Source organism: Hyperolius riggenbachi, chromosome 10 (genome assembly GCF_040937935.1).
Source record: "Hyperolius riggenbachi isolate aHypRig1 chromosome 10, aHypRig1.pri, whole genome shotgun sequence".
Taxonomy (NCBI): Eukaryota; Metazoa; Chordata; class Amphibia; order Anura; family Hyperoliidae; genus Hyperolius; species Hyperolius riggenbachi.
Window position 1 is genome coordinate 84,919,767 of NC_090655.1, and position 22,680 is coordinate 84,942,446.

The following is a 22,680-nucleotide window of genomic DNA, read 5'->3' on the forward strand; positions in this document are numbered from 1 at the left end:
CTAAAAAAGCACCCCACAAAAGCTCTTTTGAGAGCTAATCTTGTTCTTGTGATCTATTTTTTTTCTGTGTGTCCCACTGACACTTGTGTTGCATAGACAGCCTTGCTAATTCCTACTGTGTGTGCCACTGCCAGGCCCAGCACATTCAGTGACTACTACCTGTGTGTGTGACAGGTGCACATTGTAGTACCCACTGCATATACCTACCTGTTGCTAACTGTGCACCTACCCGTGTACATGAGTGCACGCAGTGTCACTGTCCCTGTCTGATACCTGTCTGTGTGTGACAGGTGCACATTGTAATATCCATCACTGCATATACTTACCTGACAGTCACAGTTGTTCTATCATTGAGCTACCACAGCCCGGCGACCATATGGCCTTGAAAACCGCCACGGCCTGCACTCTGGCCATGGTGCGCACCAGTCCAGCACCGCTGTCACAACGCAAACAGCTGTTTGTGGTGCGTTACACAGTGAGTTTGGTGTGTCAGTGTGATGCAGTACTCTAATTACACTCCCTGATTGATGTATACACATGCAAGATGTTTTAAAGCACTGGGCTTGAAAACCGCCACGGCCTGCACTCTGGCCATGGTGCGCACCAGTCCAGCACCGCTGTCACAACGCAAACAGCTGTTTGTGGTGCGTTACACAGTGAGTTTGGTGTGTCAGTGTGAAGCAGTACTCTAATTACACTCCCTGATTGATGTATACACATGCAAGATGTTTTAAAGCACTTTAGGCCTGCAATTTAGCATGCAATGTGATTTCTGCCCTTAAAACGCTGCTTTGCATCAAATCCAGATTTTTCCCCAGGACTTTTGGCGTCTATCCCACTCATCCATGCCCCCCTTCAGGTGTTAGACCCCTTGAAACATCTTTTCCATCACTTTTGTGGCCAGCATAAATGTTTCTAGTTTTCAAAGTTCGCCTCCCCATTGAAGTCTATTGCGGTTCACGAAAGTTCGCGGGAACCGAACTTTTGCGGAAGTTTGCGAACCGAAAATCGGAGGTTCGAGCCATCTCTATTGGTAACTTAGCTTTTTTGGAGCTGCAACCATGGAACTCCTATTCATCCTTCATACCCAAGAGAGCATGGGATAAACTCCTGTCCTGCTCTAATTGGTTGTCTTTATGTTGGATACTTGTAAGTTTGCATTCAATATAATACCTGGTGATGCATACTACACTTTCAGTAGCTCTTGGTGTCCTAGGTTTCTTTGGAAGGTTCCTGCTTCCTTAAAGCGGATCTGAGATGAAAAACTAACTATAACAAGTAACTTGTCTATATACAGTGGCTTGCAAAAGTATTCGGCCCCCTTGAAGTTTTCCACATTTTGTCAAATTACTGCCACAAACATGAAACAATTTTATTGGAATTCCACGTGAAAAACCAACACAAAGTGGTGTACACTTGAGAAGTGGAATGAAAATCATACATGATTCCAAACATTTTTTACAAATCAAAAACTGCAAAGTGGGGTGTGCGTAATTATTCAGCCCCTTTGGTCTGAGTGCAGTCAGTTGCCCATAGACATTGCCTGATGAGTGCTAATGACTAAATAGAGTGCACCTGTGTGTAATCTAATGTCAGTACAAATACAGCTGCTCTGTGACAGCCTCAGAGGTTGTCTAAGAGAATATTGGGAGCAACAACACCATGAAGTCTAAAGAACACACCAGACAGGTCAGGGATAAAGTTATTGAGAAATTTAAAGCAGGCTTAGGCTGCAAAAAGATTTCCAAAGCCTTGAACATCCCACGGAGCACTGTTCAAGCGATCATTCAGAAATGGCAGGAGTATGGCACAACTGTAAACCTACCAAGACAAGGCCGTCCACCTAAACTCACAGGCCGAACAAGGAGAGCGCTGATCAGAAATGCAGTCAAGAGGCCCATGGTGACTCTGGACGAGCTGCAGAGATCTACAGCTCAGGTGAGGGAATCTGTCGATAGGAAAACTATTAGTTATGCACTGCACATAGTTGGCCTTTATGGAAGAGTGGCAAGAAGAAAGCCATTGTTAACAGAAAAGCATAAGAAGTCCCATTTGCAGTTTGCCACAAGCCATGTGGGGGACACAGCAAACATGTGGAAGAAGGAGCTCTGGTCAGATGAGACCAAAATGGAACTTTTTGGCCAAAATGCAAAGCGCTATGTGTGGTAGAAAACTAACACTGCACATCACTCTGAACACACCATCCCCACTGTCAAATATGGTGGTGGCAGCATCATGCTTTGGGGGTGCTTCTCTTCAGTAGGGACAGGGAAGCTGGTCAGAATTGATGAGAAGATGGATGGAGCCAAATACAGGGCAATCTTGGAAGAAAACCTCTTGGAGTCTGCAAAAGACTTGAGACTGGGGCTGAGGTTCACCTTCCAGCAGGACAACGACCCTAAGTATAAAGCCAGGGCAACAATGGAATGGTTTAAAACAAGACATATCCATGTGTTAGAATGGCCCAGTCAAAGTCCAGATCTAAATCCAATCGAGAATCTGTGGAAAGATCTGAAAACTGCTGTTCACAAACGCTGTCTATCTAATCTGACTGAGCTGGAGCTGTTTTACAAAGAAGAATGGGCAAGGATTTCAGTCTCTAGATGTGCAAAGCTGGTAGAGACATACCCTACAAGACTGGCAGCTGTAATTGCAGCAAAAGATGGTTCTACAAAGTATTGACTCAGGGGGGCCGAATAATTACGCACACCCCACTTTGCAGTTATTGATTTTTAAAAAATGTTTGGAATCATGTATGATTTTTGTTCCACTTCTCACGTGTACACCACTTTGTATTGGTCTTTCACGTGAAATTTCAATAAAATTGATTCATGTTTGTGGCAGTAATGTGACAAAATGTGGAAAACTTCAAGGGGGCCGAATACTTTTGCAAGCCACTGTATCTTATCTAAAGTTTAGATAGTTTACACAGCAAATCTAGCTGCAAACTGCTTTAACCTCCCTGGCGGTTTATTTATTTTGCCAGGGAGGCTGCAATGTGGTTTTTTTTTAATTAAAAAAAAAAATATTTCATGCAGCCAACTGAAAGTTGGCTGCATGAAAGCCCACTAGAGGGCGCTCCTGATGCGTACTTTCGATCGCCTCCGGCAATCGAAAGTAACAAGATAGGCTGCAATGAGCGGCCTATCTTGTTTCGCTTTCCTCGTCGCCATGGCGACGAGCGGAGTGATGTCATGGACGTCAGTCGACGTCCTGACGTCAGAGCCGCCCGATCCAGCCCCTAGCGCCGGCCGGAACTGTTGTTCCGGCTGCGCTGGGCTCGGGCGGCTGGGGGGACCCTCTTTCGCCGCTGCACGCGGCGGATCGCCGTGGAGCGGCGGCGATCGGGCAGCACACGCGGCTGGCAAAGTGCCAGCTGCGTGTGCTGCTTTTTTTCAGAACCGAAATCGGCCCAGCAGGGCCTGAGCGGCGACCTCCGGCGGCATACCCCGAGCTCAGCTCGGGATTACCGCCAAGGAGGTTAATAGAATATGGATTATTGTTTGTAAACATTACACACAGGCAAAGCTGATAACATCTCCAGCTCTCTGCCTGTGACAAATTCACTCTGCTCTCCTCCTCCCTTCTCCCCTCTGCCTCTGAAATCTCTGGCTAGTAACCTCCTCCTCCTCCTACCCAGACTGATCTCCCATAAGCCCTTGCAACAGTGCCAAGGCTCTCTGAAAAGCTGTGGGCGAGGCTTGTTTAGTTTATAGGGAATTACAGTATTAAAACAAAACAAAAAAAGTATTGGCTTGAGGAATGCCCTATAAACACAATTATGCAATGAGTAAAAGTTTATCTCGGATCCACTTTAAGTCACTGGTGCTAGTCCTGGGGAGGTTTATGTCCCTCATCTCTTACAGTTATCTTCATGTGATGTTTTACTGTTTTGATAAGCTATCTTTGTTTAGGAGCTGTGATCACAGACCTTGTAGACATCCTTCATACCCAAGAGAAGATGGTTTAATTTCCTGTCCTGGTCTACTTGGTGGCTAACCTGTTGGCAGCCCTATTTACTTTTGGCTACATTATTATGCTGGTGATGCTTACTATGCTATCAGTGGCTCTTTTTGTCCTCTGTTTCGTATAGTGTTTTCTCAGGTCCCCTACTCTGTGTGTGTTTTATAGTGAAAGGAGACTTGCTTTTAGCATGCCTTTGAGTTAGAGATCTCTCCTCTCTGTGGAACAAATGTAAAGCATTCAGGGTGTAAAGATGCAATAAGCCTTAACGTCTGTTTTGAGTAGACTTTTGAAACACCAGACACATGTTAAAAAGAGAATTCATGGTAACTTTCATTTACACTAACCTGTATGCTTTTGACATGCTTTGCAGCATTTTTTTTTTAAGTTATAGCAGTTTTAGAATAGAAATAGAATATGTAAGGGCAGACAGTTTTGCACTTTTACTGAGTGTTGTGTGTTCCCCCCCCCTCCCTCCCCCCCCCCACTTCTTTATACTATGACTGGCAGTCTGTACTTCTGAATGGGCAGCATATGTTCAAATGCTACTAGTGAGCTGTGAAATCACAAGATTGCCAGTAGCCACATGTGCCCTTGGCTTGGTCTGTCTGATATTTGGGTATATTAAAATTAGACTGTACAAAAATGAACAGTAGGTAATACTGACATTTAGTACATGTTTCCCTGCAATGTTAGATAACATATAATGAGATGAGCCTGGCATTTGGACACCACCACGTTGCAAGGGATTACTGCCAAGAAGGTCGGTCACAACAGTGACAAATCACATTAGGAACACTTTCCAACCAATTTACAAATAAAGGTACAGCTTCCAAGCAGCACTAAGGACACTCTTTAGCGCATACTTATGTATGCATCACCGGTGCTGCAAAACTTCCCGGTGGTGTTAAATACTATTCCCCCTCTCCCCAGGTAAGGTGTTGCATCTCCAAGTGAGATGTAATTCGGGGTCCGGCAATCGTTGGAGCCCCGAATTACCCTTACATGCCCTATGCAGCATTACATTGCTGCTATGGAGCACCTGGTTTTGGCACCCGGCGGTGAGCGCCATGCGTCAAAACCACCTTCTTTGCTCTGTAGCACCCATGGCTATAAGGGTGCTGGAGCCCAAACACTGGCCAAAAGAAATTTCATACACCATCTGGCAGACACAACTCTGAATCAATATTGAGCACAAACATTGTTGTGAACATCGTCATAGAAATTAATATTGTTTTTTTAACCCGCCATTGACTAACATCCTTCCAGCTACGGGAAGTCCAGGAAAATACCAGCATTTGTCCCTAGTATGATCCTAACATACAGTTGTTGTTTATCACTGGGACTGATGCTGGCATGTAGAGTTCCAGCTTAGGACAGCATTGTTGACTTCTACAGCATTGTAATGAAGGATTTGTTGCAACTGGGTCACACCACCCACAACCTCAGATCAAAAGGATCTAATAACTTGACCACCCCTAGAGTCCATCTAAAAACCTTTGGAGACAGAGCTTTCTGTCATGCTGTCCCTACCCTGTGGAATGCCTTGCCAAATGTAATCAGACATATTTAAATCAAAATCAAAAGCCACCTGTTGAGTCTGGCATTTACGATCACATAACTTTTTCCCCTGTACAAGCTGAAACAAGCTTACACGCTTTGGGTCCTATGGGAGAAAAGCGCTTTACAATTGTTTCATTGTTGTTGTAACAAAAACATCTACATACTTACAAATTTGAAATCAGAGCACAACTACTAAACTTTGTATTGATTGCTCTTCACTTGAAATGCTGCTACAAAATCAATTTCGGGAAAATTGCTCACTCATCCCTGCAAATGAATAATAACGATATAAAGGTTATAAAAACAGAGGTTATTTACATGAAGATGTCTTTTCCTGACTGTTGGCACATAGATTTGAGATCGTAATGTTTATGGCACTTAGTATAGTTCCACTGTCGAAACAGAAATGTTCAGCTTTGGGCTCATTCATGCAGAAAATTCCTTGGAAAAGATAGCGCTTAGCCAACAAAAGGAAGCAATCATGCTCTATGACTGAGTTATATTAAGAGCGAATTGCATCAGTTACCCATTGTTCAGTTTACAGATTTGATTTAGTGAACAAATGCAAGTGGAATAGTTTTGCAATCATTTTAATGCACATACGTAAATGTTTATGTGCAATTTTCATCTAATCTGATTACATGATATAACCCTGACAGAATTTGCAAAACAAACAACTCTTCGATATAAACACTCCTAGCAGTCACGCACATAAGGGTAATTGAAAACAACAAAACAATCAAAGCAAAAACAACAAAAAACAAACAAAAACAAAACAGTGGGAATTTCTCAGTATTTATCAGGTGCCTAACCCTAAGATCCCCCTGGTGATTACAATGACCTAACTTCTCCCTACTCTCACACAGAACCCTCCCATGGTGGTACCTAACCCTAACCCCCCGATGATGCCTAACCCTAACCCCCCTGATGGTGCCTAACCCCAAGACTCCACCTGGTGATTACTGTGACCTAACTTCTTGTTTCTGTGTAAGCTAACCCCCTCTTGGTGGTGCCTAACCATAAGACCTCCCCTGGTGGTGCCTAACCCTAAGACCACCTGGTGGTGCCTAACCCTAACCCTTCCCTGGTGGTGCCTAACCCTAAGACTCCATCTGGTGATTACTGTGACCTAACTTCTTGTTTCTGTGTAAGCTACATGGTCACTACAGTGACAGTACATATCCTGATCATGAGACTGATGAATATTGCCCCATAGTCGTCCTTCCCCAGTGAAAAACTGCCTAGAACAGGTTGTCAATGACTCTGTCTGCAGTGGGGATTACAGTCGGACCCACCACCATAAATGGTGACACTGCAGTTACCACGTGACCTGCGAGGAGAATGCAATGTGGTATAAAGTCATTGACAGTGAGAATATGGTAGACGGCCATTTCAGCAAGTAAACTACATTTTTATATCACAAACAATAACATTTTTCAAAAATTGATTTACATTAATATTTTTTTTTATTGCATAAGTAACTGATATATTAATAAAAGATAAGATGAACCTGGATGTTATTGGGTTACAATTAGAGATATCATAGATCTTTGGCATTAAAAAAATACAAAAGGAAGGGAAAGATAATGGAGCTCATTTTTGTTGGTCAAGTTCTATCATTTAACTTTTGGCATCTGTGCCCAAGTTATTTCGTGTAAATAATTTGGGGTAGTCGTTCCTTGGCCGGCAAAACTCAGCTTACCTCCCATCCTCTATATGCAGAGTAAAGTATGGAGCACTTTGATATTTACCTATGCCAGGTGCTGAATTGGGTCTCTTCTTCCACCAAGCAGCTCGGGGTGACCCAAACCTCTAGGAATGTGTCTGGAAATAAAAGAGACCGAAAAGCCCTCCTACTAATAAGCAATGTTTGGTGAAATTTGCCTTCTTAAAACAGAAGGAAACTTGCAATAAATCAGCTATAAGTGAACATTTGTGGTTACCCACAATGCAACACTACTGAATATCCAAAGGAAAACAATGAAAGGGGTGAGGAAAAGGTTAAACTGAAAAAATATCTGCATCTTAGTTGGCTACAATCACTTATAACGCTGAACTCTGCTTGCTAAGAGGGAACTGAGATCTATTTTGACTCAGTATAATCATATCTGTGGATCCATTATTAATACATAAATATTGGTATACAGTACCTGTTGTATGAGTTTTTTTCATGCTAGTATATAAAAAAGCGAATTGAGTTGGACATTCCATTATGTAGTGGGGGAGCTTCTCTTCTTTCTCATGGTTTATTCACACCATACCTATTACACATGATGACATATTACTAACCAAATTAAGCAATCTTAGTATGCGCTTGTATTTTTACTTTGAAAACGGCAATCACTCTACCTTGCCTACTGGTCTCCAGATGGAACTAAACTGTGCTTCCTGTCATCAAATGTGACACTATGTATTATATAACATTCACTGTTATGAGGCATTAGCATGTAAACTGCTCCCAGACTTCCCAAACCTCTCTAGTTTTGTCTCCTGGAGCCTGATTCAATTACACTAATAGCTAGTGTTAAGGGCTAGCAATAGTTAGCATGATCCAAGTAAGCAAAAAGTGACAGGTGAGAACTACCTGGTCTTACCATACAGAAAAAAACACACTTGTGAGAGATGAGCTTTTTTTTATCATCCTAATGTTCTTTTCTCCTATTATTAGCAATTTTAGATTTTTAATGCATTCTACTGCATTGCTTAGAAGGTTAGCTTAGCTTACAAGTATTAGTTCAAACAAAAACAAACAAACACAAACAATTATATCGCGCTTTTCTGCTGGCGGACTCAAAGCGCCAGAGCTGCAGCCACTAGGACGCGCTCTATAAGCAGTAGCAGTGTTAGGGAGACTTGCCTAAGGTCTCCTACTGAATAGGTGCTGGCTTACTGATCAAGCAGAGCCGAGATTCGAACTCTGGTCTCTTGTGTCAGAGGCAGAGCCCTTAACCATTACATTATCCAGCCAACTGCTGTAGTTAACCACTGGCTGGGGCATAAAGGCCTGTACCCAGTACACGATTTCTACAATGATATTTCCCATGACCGGTGATTTTTTTGAATGACGAGCAATTGTTTACACGTTTTGACTCAAAACACAATGCAAAATGCCACGATTGTTTGAACTGTCGTTCACACCCGTCTTGTGCCATTACGTATTCCCAGGAAGATTCATGAAGATGAATCGGGGAATGCTCAACATCAGGGGGCGTCACTGGGATCCATCAACCTGTGTCGTTGGGTCAGTATTCAGCTTTAATGACCACAGGTCTTCACCAGAGCATCTTGTAGTTCTACTGCATTTGAACGCTAATAAAATGAGGGGTTACCTCATGAAACGCGAAGTTTTAATTATGCTACTGTAAATACATACATTAAACATATCCAAAGTCTCGATCTAAACAAATAGGTACAGCAGCTGCCAGAAGACGAGTTTGGACATAGACGAGCCAGTCCGAGGCCATCATACAACTTAAGCCTTGCATGGTTATTAAGTCGTATTATTGTATTAGCCACCAGTTCCGGTGAGTTGCTCTTCCGTGGGAGAGATATCATTGGTTCTTTTTGATACACACATAGAGCGCCTATTCTTTTTCTTCTCTCCTGATTCTGTAGACACGGTACACATTAAAAGATTGGCAGACAATCTGTGTGATTTATAGAATGATCAACGCTGAATTGTTTGTACAAGCTCCCCCCATAACCCATTGGAGGTCATTCCTTTCCTATGTCCTTTAACCTGCCTGGCGTTCTGATAAGATCGCCAGGGAGGCTGTGGGAGGGTTTTTTTAAATAAAAAAAAAACTATTTCATGCAGCCAACTGAAAGTTGGCTGCATGAAAGCCCACTAGAGGGCGCTCCGGAGGCGTTCTTCCGATCGCCTCCGGCGCCCAGAATAAACAAGGAAGGCCGCAATGAGCGGCCTTCCTTGTTTTGCTTCCCTCGTCGCCATAGCGACGAGCGGAGTGACGTCATGGACGTCAGCCGACGTCCTGACGTCAGCCGCCTCCGATCCAGCCCTTAGCGCTGGCCGGAACTTTTTGTTCCGGCTACGCTGGGCTCAGGCGGCTGGGGGGACCCTCTTTCGCCGCTGCTCGCGGCGGATCGCCGCAGAGCGGCGGCGATCAGGCAGCACACGCGGCTGGCAAAGTGCCGGCTGCGTGTGCTGCTTTTTACTTGAGCCAAATCGGCCCAGCAGGGCCTGAGCGGCAGGCTCCGGCGGTACTGGACGAGCTGAGCTCGTCCAGACCGCCCAGCAGGTTAAAGAGGAACTGTAGGGAGGATAACATTCCTGTTCCAGGATGTAGATTCTACGTCCTGATTAGTGCTGCTATGTGTTCCAGGACGTAGAATCTACGTCCTGCACTAAAAATCCACCGCCTGCTGCAGAGCGTGCACACTCCCGCGCGTGCACGTCATCGTGAACGCTCCCATGGGTGCACATGACCGTCTTGTGAATGAGTGTTGCTAGCTAATAGCAACAATCATTCAATAAAGTTATGAAGAAAAAAAAGTTGTAAAAGCTGAAAAAAGATGTAAAGTGACATGTCCCAATAAAATAAAGTTTTGTTTTTTTTTAATCCCCATTTCATTTTTAACCCTAGCCTATTAACCCATTATTAACCCCTGCAATACCTATACCCGTTTATAAACTTTTAATGACTGCCGCCAGTAGCAATTGTAAGCAATCGCTAGGGTGAAAGTTTCGGGCCTCAATGCTCTACAGATGTAACACTCTGCAATTGCCTAGTGATGCATCTGTACAGCTCTATGGCCCCTGAACTGTCGCCCTAGCAAACACATTACATCACCACAGAGACGCGCGGAATCACAGTCCACCACATATTGACCTAGAAGTAAAACATGCCATATGGGGTATCATTTTAATTGGGAACGGCCAAATCATTTATTTCTATGTGTGTCTATTTATAACTGTGGGAGGTGTCCTGTAACATTTAGGAAGGGTGAAAAATGAAAAAAAAAATAGGTATTTTCTGCATTTTCCCCTAATTTTTCCCCATAAAATGACTATAAAATAATATATTAAATAAATAATAATGATAGATTTGTGGAAAAAATATTACCTACAGCAAGCCTAGATTGTACTGAAAAAACAAGATATATGTGACTAAGGTGGCATAAGTAATTAAAAAGTTACAGCTGTTTCAATACGGCACAGCTGCTTTTCCAAAATGTCACAAACCTTAAGGGATAAAAAGCGTGGAACGCGAACTGGTTAAAGAGAACCTGAGGTGTGTTTAAAGAATGTTATCTGCATACAGAGGCTGGATCTGCCTATACAGTCCAGCCTCTGTTGCTATCCCAAACCACACTAAAGTCCCCTTGCACTCTGCAATCCCTCATAAATCACAGCCGTGCTGTGAGGCTGTGTTTACATCTGTAGTGTCAGTCTCAGCTGCTCCCCGCCTCCTGCATAGCTCCTGTCCCTGCCCCCGTCCCTTCCCTCCAATCAGCAGGGAGGGAAGGGATGCAGGCGGGGACTGGAGTTCTGCAGGAGGCAGGGAGAGCAGCAGACTGACACTATAGAGATAAACACAGCCAGCTCTGACAAGCTGTTTGTCAGCAGCGTGGCTGTGATTTATGAGGGATTGCAGAGTGCAGGGGGACCTTAGGGGGGTTTGGGATAGCAACAGAGGCTGGGCTGTATAGGCAGATCCAGTCTCTGTATGCAGATAATATTCTTCAAACCCACCTTGGGTTCTCTTTAAAGAAATTGCAGATCTTTTTACAACATTGATTTATAAATTATTTAGTCAGTCTTTGCCCGTTGCAGAAGCTTTCCACACCCTAATTTACATTCTAAAATTAACCACAGGCAGCAACATCTTTAGTCCTGTTAAGTGATTTCTGCAGAATTTGTTTCTGAGAATTCCAAAGGCAGTTAAAATAATACCTGGTATCTCACCATGCTCTGGGAGGAGAATTCCCCATAGCTTAACAGCCTAGGCTAAGCATCACTGGGTGGGTGGGGCTACATAGCAATATTCAGCAAAACATATATATATATATATATATATATAGGACGTGTTTCTGATGCTGAAAACATGAAAATTACCATAAAATTGGGTATCGGTATCATGAATAGTTTATTGCATTCTACAGTTTGATAAACATTTTTAAAACTCAGTCCAGCCTAAACCTTTATAGTGCAAAAACTGTATGTGGAAATGTTGCCCTTGACACTCATAGCTCCCAACTGTCCCTCTTTTGGAGGGACAGTCTCTCTTTGGGAGCGCTGTCCCTTTGTCCCTCTTTCCTCCTCAATCATCCCTCTTTCAGGACTTTGCACTCTTTCTATGTAAATATATATATATCTCCACTAAAAATGTGTTTGACTGTAAATTTTATTCCCATCCTTTAAATTGATATATCACTAATTTTAAAATGTTACTATGAAGGAAAATGAGCCAGGATAGAAAGGACCAGGGTGGTTTGAATTATAAAACCTATTTTTCTTATGAAATCTTTATGGTATGCATGAATAGGGTTGTGGCGGGGTGTGACCAGGGGAGTGGCTTAAGTGTCCCTCTTTCTCATCTCAAAAAGTTGGGAGGTATGGGCACTATCTACATGGAATTTGTATTAGGGATGGTCAATGAGATACAAATAATTCTGATGTGATGCAGGGTAATGCAAATTTTGTATGCAAATGCATGCAGCTTGAAAATAGCCCTATCAAATCCAACCTCAACATTACCAAAAATGGTTCTAAAATCATTCAATTGTGAGCCCCACTGTGGAACAGTTAGTGGTATTAACTATTTGAAGCACTATGTAAAGTTCCACAGAAAATGTGTTTATGTTAATGATATCCGCTAAGGTTGTATGTGAAAAAGATGTACCTGCAACAGTGGATCTGGACTTATTTTGAAAACTAAAATAAGTAGTACATGTATATTCAGATAACAAAATACCACTTCTGACCCAATAGTTTATTCAGATTATGTGATTTAAACATTATCTACTGATAATCACCTACTGCATGCAGTGATAATGATGCAGTATCCTAGAAACTTCTGTGTTGTATATTAGAACTTGTTAAGTAATAAAGAATATTAAGAAAAGCTTGTACATTCTTTTTAAGATATTAAGACCCTCATTGTATGTGTGTATATTTTTAGCATTACACAGTTGTTAAATAAGATGGCATGTAAAAGCATGTCTGGGTTAATGACACCTAAACTAGTTCAATTCTCTTTCCTTACCCCTAAATCAGGGGTCTGTGTATATATTGCAATATCCTGGTTAAGAACATAGAGGTTAAATGTCAAACTCCTAGGGTGCCCTGTGGAATTCCAGACTTGCAGCTGTACATAAATTACTATTAACTATTAACATGCTCGGTGATACTTCAGTGCAGATTACATGAGTGATCATACCTCAGAATTTCCTTCTTCTGGCTTTGGTGGTGCTACAAATCTTGTATACATTTCATAAGGTATGCCTTCTTCAAGTGGTACTGGAAATAGTGTTTCTATTGGCTTATCAATCTCTACTACTTCCTGTAAGGAAGAAAAAGACATTTCAAAGGAGACATTATTATACCTGTAAAGTCTTCAAAGTTTTATGGCTAGGAGAAAATGTAGAAGTAAAAGTAAATTGAGTAAGTGCCTAGGTATAGAAATAAGTGCAATTAGAGGTCATGCTTGCAGAAAAGGTGAAGATATAAGGCTTGCACAACTCAGTATCCTGCATCAAGTTAAGCAATGCCAAATTCCCTCATATGCCCACATTGGGTCACATTGACATACATGTAAAAATATTGCCTTTGTCACATTTACCAGCTTTACTACTCATACATACTCAAGAATTGCGCAGTAGTACCCATTATACAGCAGTACATTTTTTGAATTTGTTGTCGTCTTAAAAAAAGCCAAATAGGTAGTTACGAAAAACATGATATTGTTTAGATCCTTTCGATTGTAAGCTCGCAAGGGCAGGGCTCTCTCCCCCTTTCGTGTCTTGGATTTTGTTGCTCATTTCCTAGCTTGGACCTTGTTATACTTTCTATTCATCATGCTACATCTGTCATTGTAACCACCAGTTATGTATTTTGTACCAGTGTCCATATTTGATGTATATCATTGTCTGTATCATTATGTACCCCTTGTTTGTTTTCCTACGAATCAATAGTAATAATAATAATAATATTCTATAGATACTTCTTAATGACTATATGACATTTCATAATGAAAGTTTTTGGGAAGTTAATCGCCCTTTTCAGTCAAATGTTTAGATTGAAATCCCTGTAGAAGGTATATAGCTCCCTGAAAACTTGCAGTAGTAAACTCTCTTAAGTTGGACATTTAAAGATATCATTTTTAAAATAAGTTATTTTTTCTACCTACACCTGGATGAGTCATAAAATATAGACTGGTAAATTCTACAATTGTAATAGCTGTATATTTTTAATTTATGTAAATTTAAAAAAAAATCTTCTTGTTAAAAAAATCTAAGCACATAATAACTCATAAATAAATCAGAGCCCATGAAATATTCTGCTTGGTAACTTGGTATGAATATGTAGTGATTGTGGCAGCTGTATTGTGCAGCCATGCACGTCTTAATCTTCTTTTAAAGAAACTGGTATCTAAGGTAGCTAAGGAGAGAGAACAGAACATTTTGTCTTACAAGCATAAAAAACACAGTATGGAAGAAACAAAGATTCAGCCTGATTCTGTGATTTATTGCGTCTCTGTGGAGTTCTTTTGATCCTTGACTATGCCCTTTGTCCCCGTCTACAATGCAATATATACTTTAATAGCTGCAACATCGGTCTAAAGAATAATACACTGAAAGGCTGGTATTTCACTTAACCGTCTATGTACAAGGCAGGTTACATTTTACTCCTGTTTGAAAACAATTCACATTTCAGACAAAGGCAACAAGCAACAACTGGCCAATTGTACTGAATAGCAATCACTGACTGCATCACGGTCAGCTGTGCTGTATGAGGGCTATTTATAAAACGACTCAAAGGACACACTTTTTGATACATTTTTCATCCTTTCAGAATTTTTTAAATTAGCAAGCAAGCTGGAATATCACAATGTTCATGTCCTTAAGAATAGCTAAATAGATGTAAATAGGTATAACTTCAAATAGCTTCATCATCTTACTTACACGTATTTTATATCAGAGTTAAAGAGGACTTGTAGTCAAAATAACATAATGAATAAAATTGCTTATTTTTATTCACAATATCCATTTATAAATGATTTAGTCAATGTTTGCCTAATGTAAAATCTTTCTTCTCCCTGGTTTACTTTTAGCAACATCTAGTACTGGCAGGTGATCTCTGCGGAATGTTCATTTACTGAGAGTTCTAAAGCCAGTAGAAAAGGTCTCTGGTCTCCCAAAGTGCTCAGGTGGGGTGAAATTTCACATAACAAACAGCCTAGGCTATGCCTCAGCTGAAGGGTGGGGTTACATAACATTATACAGCAATATATAGCTATAGGAAGTGTTTCTGATGCTGAGACCAGGATACTTAATATAAAAGTGAGTATCCTGAATAATTTACTGCACAAATAAAAGACTATTATTATTATTATTTAGTATTTATATAGCGCCGACATCTTCGCAGAGCTGTACAGAGTATATTGTCTTGTCACTTAACTGTCCCTCTGAGGGGCTCACAATCTAATCCCTACCATAGTCATATATCTATGTGTGTATTGTGTAGTGTATGTATTAACTTATCTGTATGTTTTTGGGATGTGGGAGGAAACCGGAGTACCCGGAGGAAACCCATGCATTCACAGGGAGAATATTCAAACTCCTTGCATATGTTGACCTGGCTGGGATTCGAACCAGCGACCCAGCGTTGCAAGGCGAGAGCGCTAACCACTACGCCACCGTGCTGCCCATGGCAGCCCATAAAACTACCATTTTATCCTTAATTTCACAAAATAGAGTGGAGGGTGTTGGACAGAGAACAGTCAATCTCTATAAACCTTATCACATGAACCCCCTCCCCCCAAAACCAACCTGACACCTCCCAGCATTGTGTATTCAAGTATAGACCATTTTCATATAGGACAGTTGTTTCCAACTTATGCTCCAAGGCACATTTAGGTGTCCCGACAGTTCAGGTTTGGTGTCACCTGCAGTAAGAGGGATATGGAGGCTGCCATATTTATTTTATTTTAAACAATACCAGTTGCCTGATGTCCTGTTGATTTTTGATGTATCAGTAGTGTCAGAATCACACACCTGAAACAAGAATGCGGCAAATTAAGTCCAGCCTTAGTCAAATACCTAAACTGCCTGCTGGTTCAGGGTCTATGGCTAAAGATATTAGAGGCAGAGGATCAGCAGGGCAGCCAGGCAATTTGCATGGTTTAAAATTAAATAAATATGGCAGCATCCATACCTTTTTTATTTCAGGTGTCCTTTAATGCAGTGACAGTCCATAGAGGTGAGAAAGTAGAGGCTTAGCATACTTGAATAAATAAATCAACTATAACTATTAGTTATTCTTTCAGCGAGATGTAGAACATTAGTCAAGCAGTTGTCCAAAGTGCTCAATAGATGATGTTACTCACTGCCCTGGGTCAAACTAATAGCGGCGGTAGAGAGTCAATGAACATTGTGAACCAGAAAGCATACTGTATCTGAAATACTCTGCTACATCCACAATGTATGTCGACCCTGTACCTCCTCTGCTGCATTTTTTGATTTTGTGTATTGTAACAATTCTTAATAGTTGTGTACTAGTGGTTCAGACCAAACATTACCATAATACAACTGCCCTCTTGGGATGCTGGAGGTTACCCTACATTTTCAAGACAGGCACATTTTTGTAGCTGCATTGCTTTCGTGTGTTTTAGATTCCCCAACCACTTCTGTGGATGTTTCAGATTCAAAACAACAATTGGTAGGACACATTTTAGCCTTTTATGGGCAAGTAAAACTTGAGCAGAAGTGGTGCAAAAAATGTAAATGCCCAGATCAAGGATCCTGATAGTTTGCTCCATGCCGCTGTCTGCTCCCCTTTAGCACCAGATTTGCAGATGAGATCCTCCTCATTGTAATCTACCAGTCCTAAACTATTCCACCAACACCTAAATCATTTGGATAGATGCTACCTCTTTTGAGAATGGGTTTGCCATCTACAGTTCCATTGGGAAAAATGCAATGGCTGCGCTGTAAACATTATTTCTGTAAATATTCAGGATAATTCTGTCCTATGGATATGTCTGAACAAAATATTTTTCTTCGTCCCTAGTACCATTTTGGTATCCTATTTTCCTGAGCAATCTTTCTCATACTCCTAGACAAAACTGAGCTCCTGATCTTTCCACCCCATGCTGCTGCACCCATCCCAGATTTCCACCTCACAATCGACAACACAACCATTCTCCCTACCTCCCAGGCACGCTGCCTGGGTGTCACCTTGGACTCTGACCTCTCCTTCATCCCACGCATCCAAAACATCACCAGAACCTGCAATTTCCATCTCCGTAATATCTCCAAGATCCGCCCATTCTTAACCCCGGACATGACCAAACTGCTCATCCATGCCCTCATCATCTCCCGCCTTGATTACTGTAACTCCCTCCCCCTGAAACGCACTGCCCCCCTTCAATCAGTGATGAACGCGGCTGCAAGACTCATCCATTCTTCGCACCGCTCTGCATCCACATCTCCCCTTTGTGAATCCCTGCACTGGCTCCCTATCCGTCTTAGGATAAGTTTCAAGATTCTATGCCTGGCATATAAATCTGTGCACAAAACATGCCCTACCTACATCTCGGAGCTTGTTCACAAGTATACACCAGGTCGTCCCCTCCGTTCCTCCAACGACCTTCGCCTCACCACCCCACGCATTTCACACTCCCATGCCCGCCTGCAGGATTTCTCAAGAGCTGCCCCCACCCTCTGAAATGCCCTTCCACCACCCATCAGACTTGCTCTCTCTTTCAACACATTCAAGCAAGCCCTCAAAACCCACCTCTTTATGATGGCCTACCCACCTCCTACCACACAGTAACTCTCTAAGGAATATTTAACAGCCCCCCCCTAGTGTTTCCACCCCTCCCTTTAGATTGTAAGCCTCTGGCAGGGTCCTCCACTCCCTAGTGTAATCTACAGGATCATGTGCTCCTGTCCTATGACAGCCTGTACTTTTATTACTGGGCCTACCTAACCAGCCCATATTGCATGATCATGTATTTTGTTCAATTTGTATGCATAACTTTGTTCTATGTGTATAACCCTATGTATGTCATCCTTGTATCATTGTATATATTTATTGTCCAGCGCTGCGTAAGATGTTGGCTCTTTATAAATACAATAAATAATAATAATAATAATACTCCATTTATTACCCAACCCACATATTTACAGTGGAGACACTGGTAATACTAGGCAAATTTTCCATTCAATATACCAGAATATGTCATGTTTGATGGATAATTGCTTGCTTAACATTTCTAACCCAGTTCATCCATCATGTCCTCTGCTTATTGATCAAGAAGGCTTACAATTTTAGGCTATAATAAAGCAATCTCTTCATTTTCATATCCTTCCCATTAGTCCTGTAATATATCCATTTATCCAGGATCATTCCTCTATAAATTAGGATTCTTGCTCAACCTATGCTACTTTTAATGCTATCTTAGAACAAAGACTTCATGCATTAACTGAAACAAATCAATGAACTTCACTTGAGTAAAAAAGGAAAAGTAATCTGAATTTAATCTTTGTGCTCATAATAATACCTTTAAGAAGATAAACAAATGCTTGACTGTGTCTCCATGTACGAGTGTGGCTGGACTGCACAGATGCAGTTTGTACTTGTGCTTGTTCAGTCCAGTCACACTTGTACATGGACAAGAGCTTGGCCACAAAGAAGAAGAGGTTCCTGGCGAGCATTGGTGGGGGTGAAAGAATCATTATCACCTTTATTCTCCAAGTATGCCATTTGGCATACCCAGAATTATGTTTGGTTCACATAGCCATAGCAGTAGAACATATGACAGACACAGCATTGACAAACTGAAAGCGATTACTTTGATACAAGCATGAGAAGCATCACAATTAGAGCATAGGGACAAGCATTATGAACTCTGGGGTGGGGGCAGAGCTGCACAGGGGTGCTTGGAAGTTTAGAGTGGGCATCTGGCTAATAGTGCTGTCCAAGGGGCTAGAGTGCTGCAGGAAGGCAGACCTGGCAGGGGGGACTAGAGTTCAGCAGGAGGACTGCTTGGGAAGAAGGTCTTGCACCTGGTGGTTCTGGAGAGGATGGTTCTGTAATGGCTTCCCAATGTGAGGAGCTAGAAAAAGTGACTGCTTGGGTGGAAGGAGTCATGTGAAATCCTGGCAGCCCTCATCTTTATTCTAGTAGTATGGTGGAGGTCTAGCGGTGGCAGGGGAACACTAATAATTTTTTCACTACGTTAATCAATCTTTGGAGTTTGTACTTGTCACTAGTGGTTGCACTTGCATACCACACGATGATGGAGGAGCAGATGATTCAATGGTATTGGTGTAAAAGCAGGTCAGCAGTTCTAATGGCATTCCAATTTTTTTTTCAGTTGGTACAAGAAGGAAAACTTTGGTGGTATTCTCCCCTCCCCTCCTTAGGTCGCTAGCTATGGTTGTGCCAAGAAACCAAATGCATGGTACCCTGGAGACTTAAAATTTTACAGAGCCAGTCTGCATGTGGGGTTGGTGTGGCTCGGTAAAATTTTAAACCATAGGTTTGCTATACCTCTGTGGTTGTGGATGTGAACCTAACTTCAGGGGCATAATGAGATAATTTGCATATTCAGTAGCGGTGCATTGTGGGTAACCACAGATGTTCACTTAAAGCTGAATTATCGCAAATAACTTCTATTTTAAAAAGGAAAAACACACTAAGCAAATGTAATCACCAACCATATAATATCACAGTGGCAGATTTGTAATACCATGTTTCTCCTCCAGGTGGAGCTATGTGAAACATATGTAACATCTTGCAGGCATCATATGTTATGCTACAAGTGCCCTTCATTTTGTATTTCAGCCTTGTACATTTTTTTGTTCTACGTAATCTTATAAATAAGATTTTATTTAGAAATAAATGAGAATGTTATGAAGAGTAAATTAAATCAAGTAAAGCAAACATGTGCATGTTTTGCTGTGTTTTACAGTTCTGCAGATAACGATGCTGCCTTATGACCAAGCCACAAAATAAATAATGTAAGAGCAAGAAGAATGACTTAAAAAGATCAGAACAGGAAAATGGGCTGATTGATGACTGCATAATGAATGAATTCCACAGATGTGATTGCTGCAGGAAGAATTGACTTTGCATAAGTAACCCACATACTGTAAAGATTTTCTTTTCCCTTGGCACTGCCTTATCAGGATTTAGCTTTGTGTAGATTGCCAGTACTGTTCATTATATGTACATAATGTAAAGTTACTGCTATTTAAAGCTTCATAACATTTATTCTAGATTATGCTCTCTTTTTTTTAAAGCATAAATCCATGGCTTACCAACTACTGAGCTGCATAGTGAGAATGTTTAGTGTTTATATCTATCTATCTGGCATGTTCAAGTCCTGCAATACAGGGTTTTAATCTTTTTTTTAAATCAATTAAATATGAAACATTACCTATCAATATTTCATATGTACCGGCAGCCAGCAGGAAGCGTTCCAAACACTGCAGGTAGATACAAACGTTAGATGATAATTTACTAGCCTGTTGTGGAATCAGATTGCCTAAGGCACCTTTCACACTTGTCATAGTATTTTCTTCATGTAAATTAAATGAAATTTGAATTTGTAATTTTTCAGGTATTTTTTGTAAGAAGTTTTTGCATGGAGTTTTGTGATTTTTTTAACTTTCATTTTTTAATACATTTTTAAAGTGGCGATACAAAAAAAGAAGAAATGCAAGAAAACATGAACAGCATGCTGTAAAACAAGGGCAGAACGAAAATTAATTAAAGCATAATACAACAATCTTAGAAAAAAATAAAACTTTTTATAAAACAAGTGCGTTTGTATAAAAGAACAGGGCAGGATAGATCACGGTGCTTTGTGCAACTCGTTTTTGTGATTTTTGTTTGACATTTGTATGCAAATGTTAATCATGTGATTTTTCCTTGCATACATACACAAATCGTACATCACACATGAAAAAAGCAGACCTGCCATTCAAATTTTTAATGCAGAAAAGTCACAAAGCACAAATCACATACAAATGCAGAAAAAAAATGCTTTTTTTAATACAACGTGCCTTTGATGAAGCAGGCAGGACCTTGCGATATGTGTGAGGTTGTCTCCTTCCTGGTTATACCTCACTCTGTGGGCTTGGGTAAGTGCTGGTGTTTATTGCACAGGTACTGTCCCTAAAGTCTCGTACACATGCCTGACTTAAAGAGACTCTGTATAAAATAAACCCTCCCCTTGGTGGTACTTACCTCGGGAGGGGGAAGCCTTAGAGTCCCAATGAGGCTTCCACATACCCGTAGCTGCAGGCAATCCAGCGATGGCTCCTCCGAAGCCTCTCGCAATCTTCCCCCGACAAACCTGACAAGGGATGATTTATTTACCTCTCTGGGATCCAGCGCAGGCGCAGCAGCGGCTCTTCCTTCGGGCTAGGCGGATATAGCCAAACCTTATTGTATCCACTCTACTGTGTAGGTGCACAAGGACTCGCACCTGTGCAGTAGAGCGGATTGATTGGGTTTGGCTATTTCCGCCTTACCCAAATAAAAAGTCGAGAGTACGCCTGCACAGGATCACGGAGAGGAAAATATTTACATTTCTGCACTTTGGGGGACCCGGGCACTTAACAGAGGGACACCGGAGGACGGGGAAGCCTCGTTAGGATCCAGAAAATTCCCCCTCCCAATGTAAGTATCCCCCAGAGGGGGATTTTTTTATTACAGTATTTCTTTGGGTCAGCTAAGGCAGCCAATAATGACTGGCATGTGTACGGCACACTGACGACCCCCGAGACCCAAGAGCGATTACCTGAGCGTATCTAACCACCCCCAGCTATGCCAATACTCCACCGATACTATTACCAGTCCCCCGCCCGTCATGTCATGTCACGCATACGCCTCTCATCGTCCCCCCCAGACACACAGAGCAACACAGGGTGTCATTAGCTACACAACTGACGCGTGTGTACAGCCTGGGCCAGCGATGTTGCCCAAGCGGATCAGATCCTGATCCCAAATGGAAAAATTAGTTGGTAATGTGTACGAGCCATTAATTCAGTACCCTCTCATCTACAAGGGTTGGATTAATTTGATTGCAGCGTCTTCACTGTCGGGTCATTTACCTATATTACCGAGAATGTTCGCAACTACCTCATTTTCATAGCACCTTGGTACACAACCTGATTCGTAATAGTACAGAGCACTGTTTTTGCACTCTTACAATTGTGCATATGAATTTACACATTAGGTTTGATCAGAGTATTTGCACTTGAAGCATTTTCACTTGAATGATATTTGTTTGTAAACATTTTTAGTAGGTGAAATGAATTTACTGTTTATTATGTCCTGAATTTCCTGTGATTCATTTTTGGGAGTTATTTGTTACACTCACACTCTTTTGAATTAACTTTATATTTTATACCCATAGCTTGAACTGACTCATGAATTATTGTATGTAGTATGTTGGTGGATTTTAATTGTTTTTATTGGTGCTTCTAGGTTGTTGATACTATTGTATTAAATAAATATAATAAAAATAATACTGTATTAACACTAAAGCGTTTGGAAGGTTTTACTTATTGGGACCACCGTTTTAAATGTATTCTGTTTTGTGCAGTGATTCCTTTAAAGGGTAGGGAGCATTCCCTTTCAGAGGGATATTAGATTCCCAAATGTTTGCTTACAGCAAAGTGCAGACACAAACAATTTAAAGAACAACTGTTAGCCATCATATGCCCCCCACAGAAAATACATATGTAAGTAGATAAATGCTTGCTCTACTTACATATCAGATGTAATGCACTGTCCACGTTTGGGTTTCTTTTAATTTTCAATTTATATTATTTTCCTGGCCAGGTTTAAGAACCCCCCCCCCTCCCCTCTGCATCCCCCTCCTCCCCGCACTGATTCAGAGCACAGCGGGGAGGATAAAGGCAGCAGACACAGACTCACCTAATAATGTATCCAAG

At 41.4% G+C, this 22,680-nt stretch overlaps 1 protein-coding gene across 4 annotated transcripts in view; it reads right to left on the bottom strand.

Moving 5' to 3' along the window:
* Positions 1 to 22,680, bottom strand: part of CABCOCO1 (ciliary associated calcium binding coiled-coil 1) — a 166,780-nt gene that overhangs the window by 39,533 nt on the left and 104,567 nt on the right. For 3 of the 4 annotated variants that reach the window (XM_068258852.1, XM_068258853.1, XM_068258851.1), the window contains one exon: positions 12,927 to 13,049. In XM_068258852.1, the coding sequence (XP_068114953.1) occupies positions 12,927 to 13,049 (123 nt within the window). Of the gene's footprint in view, positions 1 to 5,694; positions 5,794 to 12,926; positions 13,050 to 22,680 lie in introns of all 4 variants that reach the window. The other variant, XR_011024586.1, reaches the window with a different exon arrangement.